Below are 13,215 nucleotides of genomic sequence, written 5' to 3'. Positions count from 1 at the left end.
TAGAAGAAACCTATCCAGCACATACAATACGCTAAAATTATAAAGACAATTTCTCAGACTACACTGCTTTTTCATTTACATGAAAAAGTAGAGTAGGTTTAAAAACAACCATCACATTGGTTTAAAAACAACAACCATAGTTTATTTAGTGATTTTTTTTTTCGTTCTTTTTTGCGCATAGCGTTTTTTTCTCTTCTTTTTATGTGCGTGTGAATTCGTTCAAGCTAGTTATTGAAAGTTTAACGAGTTTTTTAATATTTCCATTTCATTTTAATTCATTCCAAAAGGCAATAATCATATGCTTCCTCTGTCCAAAAATGTTGTAAGAGGGAGTTTGTTTGCCTCAATCTATGGGATTGAAACTTAAACAGTAATCAATTTCCTATTCTATTTCCACACAAAAAACCTGTAAATTATAGGCAAACGCAGAATATAGATAAGATTTCAAGTTGTTGATGTAAATTAGATAGGCAAGGATTTCGTTGAGATTAAAAAAATTACACATCAGGAATTCATTTTTCTAATGATTATGTATCAAAGCGACCAAAGCAGGGAGGCGCTGGTTAGTTTGACTCCCCTTAAGGTTAGTTTGAAGAACCTCCATGTCATGGAAAAATCCGGAATAGTAAATTAACAAAATTAACTTTAAGTATTCCATACCCTTCATACCATCCTCATGAAAAGCTCTTTAGTTGACACCCCTCCCCCCAACTAAGGCCATATCCAGTATTTATTTTCGGGGGGGGGGGTACACAAAAGCTAATAAAACGCATCAAAAATTTGTTTATATACATTTTTGTTACGTTTCACGAGTCAGACAAAATATCCAAGGGGGGAGGGAGTGGTCGAACCTGGTACCCCTCCCCCTGTACACGGTTTTGCCCCTAAAATTTTGCTTATGTGTATCTATCTCATTCCACCAAGTTATAGAGATTATATCATGTGGCAAAATTAGCAACATGTTCTAACAAATAATGTCCTAAAATACAGACTTTGGTGATCCTCCTCCTCATCGTTACTTTATTGATCTAAATGAACCCCCTCGAGAAATATTAAAAACTAGAAACCTAAAAATGCATTTTTTTGGTATTTTACTTTCAATTTTTATTTTCTAATCTAACTTTTATGCTGCTACCTTTTATTTGGAATCTTGCGAAATTTATTATCGTTAGAACTTGGGATTGTAATCTAAACTTGTATATTAAGTTCTTAATATCATATTTGATATTATGAAACTGATTATAGCTTGAAACACATACATTTTAACTGTTTTGACATTATAATAATATTAATTTAAAAAAATTTCCACGAAATGAGTTTTTCAAAGAAAAGTTAAGAGCTACATTGAATCAAAAATGAGCAGAAATAAAGTCAAATAATTTTCCAAGCGTAAAACTACCAAAAAGTTACCTTCAATAAATAAATTAAACCCAAAACGAGCAGGAGCTAAGGTCAATGGGGCTGACACCCCAAATGCCTTCTGGAGACCAGAACGTAATTTACACTTTACTGACAACAATCCTTATTTCAGGCTGAATGTTCATATTTCTCATAGTATCGAAAAAACAACAATAGCGTAACCAAGATTATTGAAAACAAAACAACAAATGAATGTGGATTCACAGTTTAATATAAAAATAATGATATTTATCTTAATCATTTTGATATTTATCTTCAAATCTTAATAATTTTGGATTTATTAAAGTTAAAAAAGTGAAACATTTAAGATGTATTTTGGTTTCAGTAAAGTGTAAATTAATGTTCTGGTCTTCAGAAGGAGTGAAGGGCATCAGCACTATCATCTTAGTTTCAGCTCGTTTGATCTTTCCTTTGAAGGAGTAGCTGTCTTTGGAAATCAGCTGATTGTTAATGTTAGAATGTTTACGGATGAAAAGCGCTATCTAATTTGATTAATTAGTTTTATTTATCTATACGGACGAAAAGCGTAGTCTAATTTGATTAATTAGTTTTATTTATCTATACAGACGAAAAACGTTACCTAATTCGATTAATTAGTTTTATTTATCTATACAGACGAAAAGCGTTATCTAATTTGAATAATTAGTTTTATTTATCTATAGGGACAAAAAACGTTACCTAATTCGATTAATTAGTTCTATTTATCTATACGGACGAAAAGCGTAATCTAATTTGATTAATTAGTTTTATTTATCTATAAGGACGGAAAGCGTTATCTAATTTGATTAATTAGTTTTATTTATCAATACGGACGCAAAACGTTACCTAATTCGATTAATTGGTTTTATTTATCTATACGGACGAAAAGCGTTATCTAATTTGATTAATTAGTTTTATTTATTTATTTTCACGGTTCAACGTGGCAACATTGACGAAAATGCGGTACTACCCTTTCAACTTCATAATTTTGAAACAACCAAAACGAAAATGTTGACAATCGCGGTTTTGCGGTATGAATCTAAGATGATTAAAACTCATGTGCGTGTCCTGAGATTCTCGACAATCTAAAGAAGCTCATAATTTGACTGCCAACACTACTGCGGTAGTACAGCGTTGTCAATTTCTAAATTTCAATTAAAAAATTACACACAAAAATGAAAAAAAATCGTCCACCAAACATTGTCCAATCGCTGATTCTTTGACAGAGAGTGAAATTGAAAATGCTATTTTGAAAACGATAAATGCTATTTTGAAAACGCTCCAAATTTGAGTGTTGGTACTGTTAGAGCAATGTTGCTTTTAGTACTTTAGGTGAGTTGTTATGGTGTTGCAATAAAAGTAACAATACATTCAAAGATACTCGGTACAAGTTGTGCACAATTACACTATTAGCGCAATTCAAACTGGCTGGACATAGACCTTTCTACCTAGTAGGAATATGTCTTTTTGGAGCTTTGAATGTTTTAGATTCTATATAAAAAATAGTTCATACTTTAAAGAATTCTAGTGCATTCAAAGTTAACGAGAGCCACAAAGCTCCAGGAAGAAGTACCATCCCTAACCAAAAGGATTGTCTGCTTTCTTAAATATGAAGGATGGTTTTTATTGGTTTTTCAATGGGTATTAAGTTCTAAGAATTTGTTTATCTAATTATGTATTTTCGATAACAAGCAAAAATACTGATTATAAAACACCAATTTCTTTTGTAAAAATAGTCAAAAGAGCTTTGGTACTTCACGGCTGGATTTGACTCGGCAGGCAATTGTGCTATAGGAACATATATCAACCACTGATCTGCCTCAGTCCAAGAGGAAGAGAGATGGGGAGCAGTTGCATTCATCAATAAAGAGTGGGAGCGGTATAGAGGGGTATAAGGTACAGGTATGGGGATATGTATCAACCACTGATGAGAAAAGGGAGTTCATCTGATTGGCTAGTTCAGATATGTAAATACCTGAACTAGGCTAGTAATGGATCTGAACTTGGCTAGTAATGGATCATGTAAATAATTGTACTAAGAAGACGAATATAGCTTTGTGTAATCTAGTCCCAATTCGGCGATTCGGTTTTAGTCGTTTTTCACTGTTGAATCTTTATAAACTGTACATTCGGAGTATTTTAGAGTATGCTTTTCCTGTGTGGCATCCAGGGCTAAATAAAAAGCAAAGAAAAGACCTTGAAAATGTGCAGACACGAGCTTCCCGTGTGATATTAGGTCCAGAATTCACGAATTATGATAATAGCCTTAAAATCCTAGGCCTAGATGGACTTGAAGCCAGGCGACACCAGCTTACAATGGCCTTTGGACAGAAGCTTTTGGAGCCAACAGGCATCGAGATTTGCTCCCTGAACCGGCAAGAACAGGGTGTAATACAAGGAACCAATATAAACTCAAGCCTTGTAAGCCCGTGGCTACCAACCGATACAGATTGTCTTTTCGACAGTATTTTATGTCTCATTTTAATAAATAAGTGACAAGAAAGAGTGATTATGTGTCTCATTTAATTCTTGTTATTTGACATAATGCATTCGCATCGTATCGTAGATAAAAAATTTGCACCTTATTTTTGAACTTATATGCTCTCGTGTAGTGGCGAAGTGGGTTTGATCTCAGCTTGATAATATTGGACTCAGAGTTGGAACTCGGCTGCAAAAACTCGTTGCAGGGCGCGGAATTTAGTTCCAGTGATGAGATTATACGAAAGCGTCTCCATAATAATCCAAACAAGAAGAAAAAGAAGAAGGAAAAGAAAAAAGTTTATGCGTTTTTTTTATACACAGCTAAGGATTGATAACGAAGCTCTCTAATTGGCCGGCCTAAGCTAAATTCCAAAAAGCTGGAAAAATATATTAGAATTTGGGGATTGGCTCAAATCTCATTACAAATGGAACTTCAACTTGTACAAGCTGGTTTTTCGGCGAGTAGTCACTGATGGATGGTTTAGTGTTTTTTTTATCTCCTTTTATTGTCTATTGTTTTATTTTTCTTTTCTTTCCCCCAATACTCCCGGCGATAGGGAGGTATTTAATGTTGAATGTCTTTTTTTGTTGAACATCATTGTAATACGCATATCTTTTGGGCTTTTTTTTTTTTGCTGGAATAATAAATCTTATCTTTAGAAACGCGGGGCTATTTCTTCTCCAAAGACAAGGAATAATATGTTTGGCTTACGACAATGCGTAATAAAAATAAACCAATGGAATTAAAGCACACTTTTCAACACGGAAGAAGAGGACAATCATCTCTCTTGTTCTCTTTGCTTACTGTGTAATGTACCACTTACCTGTGCAAATTTGTGTCCGAAACTCAACCACTCCTTTTCAATGAGTACTTCAAATCCTTTAAGTGTCCGATAGTAGGAGTCAAGCATAAGCATCGACAGGGAAGTTAACTGAAAATTATAGCATAAATATAGCATAGTTTTATTTTAGAATATTAAAAACAATTAATATTAAATTATATTAATTAATTACATTATATTAATTAAAATATTAATCAATTAATATTAATCATATTAGCATTATTGTATATTAATAGCATAATTATAAACTTATCGATGAAAGTTTCAGGTGGCTAAACACAAAGCCACAGAGAGGTGCAGATCATTTTTTAGGTTGGTCATTCATTACACCATTTATTTATTGTTCAGTTATTTATTGATAGCAATTTATTGTTATTTGAAAAAAAAAATTGTATAGGAAATGTTTTTTAAATTTACCCTTAAAATATAATTCGACTTAATTTCTTTTTGTCTTTCGTTCAATATAGCTCTTTATTTTCCCTTAAAAAATTTATTTTGTGGGAATTTTTTTGAATTTAATATGCTTAAAAGAATTGACTGAATGCAGTAGTTATACGGATTCTGCGTTTGCAAAATTTATTACTTCTAAATTTTTTTATCCGACACTATTAGCATATGACAATTAACTATCAGTGGCATCTATTTTAGTAAATATCAAAAGTTTTATAGATAGGGCATTGACGATATGGAATTTGCAATTTTAAATATTTTAATAATTTCCGTCTGTTATGTTAAGCAGAAAACTGGTTGAGTAGGGATTACCTAATTCCTTTGATCAGTTCAAAGGAGACATCTTAGGGTCATGAACCAAAGCATAAAACAAATAATCATATTCACATAATGGTAGCCTATGTTATGTACTTGGTGTATTTTAGCAGTATGAATTGAATTGCCCTAGACCTATCTTCAATAAAAGTAAAAACTGTGTCTTTAGATTTGGTAAAATTCTAGTTTAGCTACTTTTTGCTACCTTGAAAAGGTTGGAAACGGGTAAGGTTAGGAAAATGAAACTTTCAGTAATGAATCCAGGCCCCAAAACATAGTTGGGGAAGGTATTGCCAAGCTTCCATGTTAAACTTCTTCTGATTACACCCTATCATGTATGCTCTTAAGTATTTGTGGCAGAAGTGGCAGTTTTTGAGAGCATCAGTTGCCGAATCGAGGACATTAAAAAAAGACAAAATCATGAACTCATGGGTCAAACCGTCGATGGCTGAAAAATTTGAGCCACAGAATTTACTAACTCACGGAGAGTAGCAGAAAATTTATCGGTTTTCCTGGGAAGGATCAAAATACATTTTTCTGCAAATTATTTGCATTTCTGGGGCAGAAGTAATGAATTTAGAGTAGATAAGCTGCTAAATTAATTAACTTCACAAGACAGATTATCAGGGGAGACCCTTCTCTTTCTTTAGTTCCTTTTGTCTTGATCAATCTAAAATAGGCGAACGAAGTCCCGTATTCAAGCTGAGTTTTATAAAAAAAAAGGTCACCTTTCATAAAGAATCTACAAAGTATTTTGGCTTACGGAAAGTAACGGGGTCATGAACTTATGCGTCAAAATATTGATGGCTAAAAAAATTTGCGCCACAGATAATTTACCAACTCACAGAGAGCAGCAGGACACTTACCCGGCTGTTAGCTCAAGATCGAAATTCATTTTGTGAATCACTTTCCCTTTATTGAGTCAGTGGAATTTTTGAAAGGATCAGTTGCCAAATCCATCAATTAGACACAAAAGCACACTGAGCTTTGATATAGTAACCGCAAAAGCAATTCCAACCATTTTCTTTGTGAATGCTTGTTTTATATTCCCAAGAACTGGATTGCTAACTACTACCACTACTAACAACTCACCGCAGCACAAAGTCACTTGAGGCCAACACAAATGCGCACGCTCCTCCTCCATCCTAACCTATTCAAAGCCTACCTCTTTACAACCTCCCAGGAAATTCCCATTTCCCTTTAATCTTTCTTTAAGACATCCACCAATCCCAACCGCAGACGACATGCTTTTCGTTTAGCCCTAGACTGGTCGCCGAAAACCCCAACCACGGAATTACTAACATCAGTAACAAATTGTTAAGTTAAACCTGTTCAACAACAAGTTAAACCTGAAGAAGATTACCCCTCTCTATCTGCGATATAGAAACCTCGGAGTTCTTCCAGATTGAAAATACAACACATCGGAGGTGAAAATCCCCTTAAGGTTGCCCAAACCGTAAGCGCACATTCTCTATTCCCCCCACATTTGAGAAAACAAATCTCATATACCTATATCGAAACATTCCCATTTAATTAGCAACTGCACTGTACAACAGCTATTTGACAACTAACTGAAAATAAATAAGCTAAATAAAAGCAAAAAAGGAATCAAATTGACCCCATTTATTGGCGTGTAGTATCAAACCAGCGTAAATCAATTCGCTTTAAACAAACCGATATTAGCTAATATCGTCGTGTCCAAAACGAAAGGGCGTGTCTATATTTTCATATTAGTCAAAGGGAAGTGAAATTAAGGTTATTGTACTTCCACCAAGAAAGTTTTTTCAAAGAATTAAATGAGTAAAGAACAGTAAAACATTATAACTTAGGCACTTAAAGAAACTACAAATGTGGTTCTAATTTAGCCCATGGATCAATTTGTAAATTTGTATTAATATAATATCAAATTATATTAATAAATATTATATTAATATAGTAAATTAATTTACAAATTTATAAAGTAAATGACAATTGATACACCAGCATATAAATTGACAATTACATGCAAAATAATAACAAAGACAGTATTTCTAAATTTATGCTTTGAATATTGTGTCGGTAATAAGGATAAATAAAGAAAAAGGCGGTACCTGTCCATTATTCCGAACACATCTAGGAATTTCGATCTGCAAGATCTGACAAAACCGGTTCAAGTTTCTACATTCGGAGATAATTAGCTTAAGCTAAGTGGAAAAACTATGTTCTAGGTATATTTTAATTAAGTATTTAATACATAGAGTTGGTATTTGGTTAGGTTAGGTTACAATTTGCATGTGGCCCCGCTATGCTTAATCCCCTTCTCCTCCCCCTAATGCGCAAATATATAGCCCAAATTATATATATCATATCTATCTTCCAATTCGTCTCAGTTGTTCCAACCTGTGTACCTGTAAATTGAATCAGCTTGGGTGTGTTCTGAATAATGGACAAGTACCAAGGAGGTTTCTGGAGATTATCAACCAATTCCATTAGTCAATACTAAAACACAAAAAACCATAGCTGGTGAATTTATTTCAAAACTTTTTGTTTACAGGGAAATTAGAGCAAAGACTGAATCAAGATGACAAAAGTTAACCCCCCTTTCCTCCCACAGAGGTTGGATCAGGTTGAATGATGTTTAGAACATGCGTAAAAAATGAAACATATTTTGTCTGGTATCATACACCCCTCAATATAAATTATATTGATATTTTAGAGTTAAGCACCTGAATTAATCACAATTTCAGAAATGAGTGTAAGCGATAAAAAAAAAACTGATTTTGGTAAAAATTATATTTAGAGGTGAATAAAACAGGCAAACACCCATTATGACATTATACAAATATTTATTGTAACCAAAATACATCTAAAAGATAGATGGCGGGCAAAAACAGAAAAAAAGAGCAAAAACAACAAAAAACATTAACAAAACAAACGGATTAAACAATGATAAGGCGACAAGCGCCGATACACCGCTGCTATACAGAAACACAGAAAACCATGGATGATGAATTTAACTCAAAAAGTATATCTATGATCTACTGAAGCAAAAATACAATGCTTCAGATAGCAAATATCGTCTCTTAACTAGGCAATTTTTGAGCCTGCAAGAGTTTAAAAGCAGGCACGAAAACAGATGGCAGTAGGTATCTACAATATCCACGATATAAATATAAAGTTCCCAAAGTATATTTGAAACCCTGAGGAGTGGGTTCGAGTCCTAGTGTCACTAGTTATTTGGTTTGGGACGGGGGTCAATGGTGTGACCTTGTAATCCCAGCCGGAGTCTACCCAGCTCTTAATGGGTACCTGGAGAAATCTGAGGGGAAAACACAGGAGCGTCGGATGATTTGTCCCCAGCCACGCATTGCACTCCTGGCTGAAAGGTACCGAATCAGGAGGTCGGTACCTGCGCAACGCAGACCATGATCAGCATGAGAGAAAGTTTTAAAGTTTAAGATTCAATATACGTTTAAACGGCATCTATATTCTGCCCACATTTGAAACCACCCTTTGTATGTCTCTGCTCTAAATGGATTACTTACGTTGGAACTTTTTCAGATTATTCCAATATTTGTCCCGAAGGTATTCAATGTATATAGGGTGAATATTCTAATATAGATGGCAATTGTTTTATTGCCAGTCGTGATCAATGTATATTTAACCACTATCTATATTATCCCAACACTAGAAACTAAACATTGCATTTCTTTGTTCTAGATAAATTGTGTCCATTAAACAAGGATTCACCAAATTTATTCATTTTTATTCCGGTAATTCAAATGAGGGTGAAAGGAGGGCAATTGTACTCCACCAGACTTTAAAAAGAAGCAGCTTTTTTTGGTAATTTCATTGAAAACTGCCACTTTTTTGGTTATATCATTAAAAAGTAATCGATAAAACACCGAAGTTGAACCCCTATATTTTGGAAACACATTTCATCCCTCCTACACATTTTCGTGAACAAACGTCCCAACCTGAATTTTGAAAAATCACTTTTTTGGCATTTGCACTGAAAAAACTTGTTTTTAGTATTTGATTGAATAAAATCAATAAAACAACAAATCCCCCCCTAAATTATAGAAATAGACTTCGCCCCTACCCCACATTTTCGTGAATTGACGTTTCTACCTAAATTCCGAAAAATAACCTTTTTTGGTATTTTCATTGAAAAATACCTTTTTTGGTATTTTGATTGAAAAATGTCCATCAAACCACAAAGTTGTCCCCCTAGTATTTGAAAAAAAATTTTGCCCCCCCCCCCCTTGCGAATCGACGCCTCTGTTTGAACTAACTTCTTACCTGCGCCGTTCTGTCCCAGCCATCGGAGCAATGAATCATTACAGATGTTCTATTATTTTCAACCTTGTCAACCACACGAACAGCCCCAGCTAAAACACATTTGATATGTTCAAGCCAGTGAGTTGATTCTAAATTTGAGAGCCATCTAGCGTCATCAATTAAGGGAAAACAGATCTCTAAAATAAATATATTTGATAAACACATTTGATAAGTTCAAGCCAGTGAGCTAATTCTAAATTTGAGAGCCACCTAGCGTCATCAATTAAGGGAAAACAGATCTCTAAAATAAATACATTTGATAAACACATTTGATATGTTCAAGCCAGTGAGTTGATTCTAAATTTGAGAGCCATCGAGCGTCATCAATTAAGGGAAAACAGATCTCTAAAATAAATACATTTGATAAACACATTTGATATGTTCAAGCCAGTGAGTTTATTCTAAATTTGAGAGCCATCTAGCGTCATCAATTAAGGGAAAACAGATCTCTAAAATAAATAAATTGGATAAACACATTTGATATGTTCAAGCAAGTGAGTTGATTCTAAATTTGAGAGCCATCGAGCGTCATCAATTAAGGGCAAACAGATCTCTAAAATAAATACATTTGGTAAACACATTTGCTATGTTCAAGCCTTTGAAAATTCTTGTCTTTATCCATAAAAATCATAATACCTCATAAAAACGTCATCATTATAAGCATCAATAAACACATGATCCTAAAAAACCTCACATTAATAGACCTTACGTATCGCAAATCCTGATTGATTCGTTTGCATAAAATATTAAGTAAGCAAAAGGAATAGAAATAATTTTAGTCATAACATTCTTATGAGTAAAATGTCTGCCTCTCCGTTATCCATACATAATGGGCGGCCAGTCTAAAATAGGAAGTTTGAATAGTATTTTGATATTTTTATATGTTCTAATAAAAAAGAAAAAATACTCCAAGCATGTCTTTGCTTTCAAGCTCCATGATACCCTAGCATTTGGCTATAAATAGAGGGGATTAGGACGTCAGATTCAAATATTGCTTATAAATAATACTGGAGGGCTGAGAATAAATACTATTTTACTAATGTGTCCGTTAATGACTGTTGAAAACCCGAAATATATTTTCTATGTTTCTGGAGTGGAAAATTTATGTTTTGTGGCATACAGCGATTGAAAATACCACAGTCAAGATAACCTTGATTTTCTATTTTAAAGTGTTAAGGACAGTGAGACTGATATTTAATTGTTTATTCGGTAAATACATACAAAACCATGCATATCTTAAATTTTGGGAAATTAAATTTTCAATGAAAATAGCCATATGCAGTAACGCAGTTTTTACCAATAGTGGGTGCCAAAGTTGAAAAGAAAAATGAAGGGCGGGGGGGGGGGGAATAAGCAAAAAGATGAAAACAAATGGCACCAAACCGCTTGAGAAGGTGTGGCTCTTTAAATTCTATATCGAATTAGTCCTTTTTTTTCCTTGGCAGCTAGCTGGGCACTGCAACATCATAGAATCATGTTTAAGGATCGAATTAGTCATTTTTTTTTCTTGGCAGCTAGCTGGGCACTGCAACATCATAGAATCATGTTTAAGGATCGAATTAGTCCTTTTTTTTTTCTTGGCAGCTAGCTGGGCACTGCAACATCATAGAATCATTTTTAAGGTTCGAATTAGTCTTTTTTTTTCCTTGGCAGCTAGCTGGGCACTGCAACATCATAGAATCATGTTTAAGGATCGAATTAGTCTTTTTTTTTTCTTGGCAGCTAGCTGGGCACTGCAACATCATAGAATCATGTTTAAGGATCGAATTAGTCCTTTTTTTTCCTTGGCAGCTAGCTGGGCACTGCAACATCATAGAATCATGTTTAAGGGTTCTTTTAAAAGGAAATTTCTACATCTACGAAACACTCGATTTTTGTATTCAAGATGATGAATGACATCATAACCTTAGCTAATACTGATCATTGCCGTATATGTGAAAGCTACGACGTCAAAATCCGTTAGTATGTTTTGCAAAATTAATCTCAGTTCAAAATGTCTAAGATATTGATATAAAAAGCAAAAATATCTAAAGTGTTCTTAAAAGCAATTCTACATTTGAATTGAAACGCGGAAAATACCTGAAAAAAAGTTTTAAATAAGTTTTATATAAATAAGTTAAATAAATTTTAGTTTTCAACCAAAATTTGCTTAACGGTTAAGCTATAATTATGAAAAAATTAAAGATATTAAGATATTTTCAGAATTCCTTACGACACGAGTGTTTGAACCTGACAACCGTCGGTTAAGGTGCGAGGTTCATACCACTACGTCATCGCAAGGTACCATAGACAATAATTCTTCCATAACTTTATTCACTTACTGTAAACAGTAGAATTTGAACGGCTGATGTACACCTGCTTTGCAGTACAGCTTGTAATAGATGTGACGATTTATCAAAATAATTATTAAGTTTTTTTTTTCAAAATTAGCTCTAATTTGAATTTTGAACCAACTGCTAACGAAAAACAAACACAAATATAGTACTAATACACAAATTGAGATTTTCTCTGTGGGTTAGACATAAAACCCTTCTATAAAGCTTAAGCCCATAGGGTGGATGCCAAGAAGAGCTGAACCGTGGTAATGTTTCTTTGTTTTACACTTGAAATCATCTTAGGCTAGTTTCTGTTCGTTTGGGCGATTTCCATTTTTTTTTTTTTTTTTTTTTTTTTTTTAACTAACATAACTTCCATGCATTAACAGTAGTGATGTTTGAGGAGAATTTGTATTAGCCATTTTTATTTTTATTAACTATTGATACTAAATATAAGTTCAATTCGCCCAATGTTGTTGACCTTTGTCCAAGTGTTATATCATTGAACGCTAATGAACCGAATTGTATATAAACTATTGTTTTAAATTGTTTTAGTTTAGTTTTACTACTGATGACGGTCACTTCATATGTGACCGAAATATCTGGTATTTTTGTGCATTTCTATCACTGTTTGTGAAACACTGTCTATTAAAAGGATTTCATCCCTATTTGAACTTTTATTTATCGTCATGGAAAGGCAGTGTGGTCTCCGAAATTATCTACTATTGATACTTTTATTAACTATTTACTTATTTTATTTTTTATTAACTTTTATTAACTGAATTTTTATTAACTATTGATACTAATTAATATTAGCAACACCGTTGCGGCAGTCATCGCAGGAGTCATCAGCGGAAGGGAGCAAGCATGGTAGGAGTAATTGTCATGAGGATAGTCGTTTCTGGAATAATCATGGAAGAGTTTGGGTAGTCATGGCAGGAGTATGGACAGTCAGGTAAAAGAAGTTGGGTATTAAGGGTGGAAGCGGTAAGGAACAGTAGCATCAGTAGTCATAGAAGGAGCAGGAGCGGTAGTGGTGGTAGAAGTAGTATGGCTGGATAATTTCTTAAGGTTTAAATTTGATTTAAGTAGAC

General features: G+C 33.7%; 1 protein-coding gene across 1 annotated transcript in view; it reads right to left on the bottom strand.

Moving 5' to 3' along the window:
• The window catches only part of mtm (phosphatidylinositol-3-phosphate phosphatase), an 88,210-nt gene that overhangs the window by 11,770 nt on the left and 63,225 nt on the right, over positions 1 to 13,215 (bottom strand). The window contains exons 8-9 of the mRNA XM_089099522.1: positions 9,768 to 9,943; positions 4,704 to 4,811 (exon numbers count right to left, since the gene is read on the bottom strand). Coding sequence (XP_088955648.1) covers positions 4,704 to 4,811; positions 9,768 to 9,943 — 284 coding nt within the window. The remainder of the gene's footprint in view (positions 1 to 4,703; positions 4,812 to 9,767; positions 9,944 to 13,215) is intronic.

This window comes from Artemia sp. Qi Xiang Cuo, chromosome 13, assembly GCF_049724085.1.
Source record: "Artemia sp. Qi Xiang Cuo chromosome 13, ASM4972408v1, whole genome shotgun sequence".
NCBI classification, from domain to species: domain Eukaryota; kingdom Metazoa; phylum Arthropoda; class Branchiopoda; order Anostraca; family Artemiidae; genus Artemia; species Artemia sp. Qi Xiang Cuo.
Note: the sequence above shows the minus strand (reverse complement) of the source record. Positions and strands in the feature narration are given on the sequence as shown.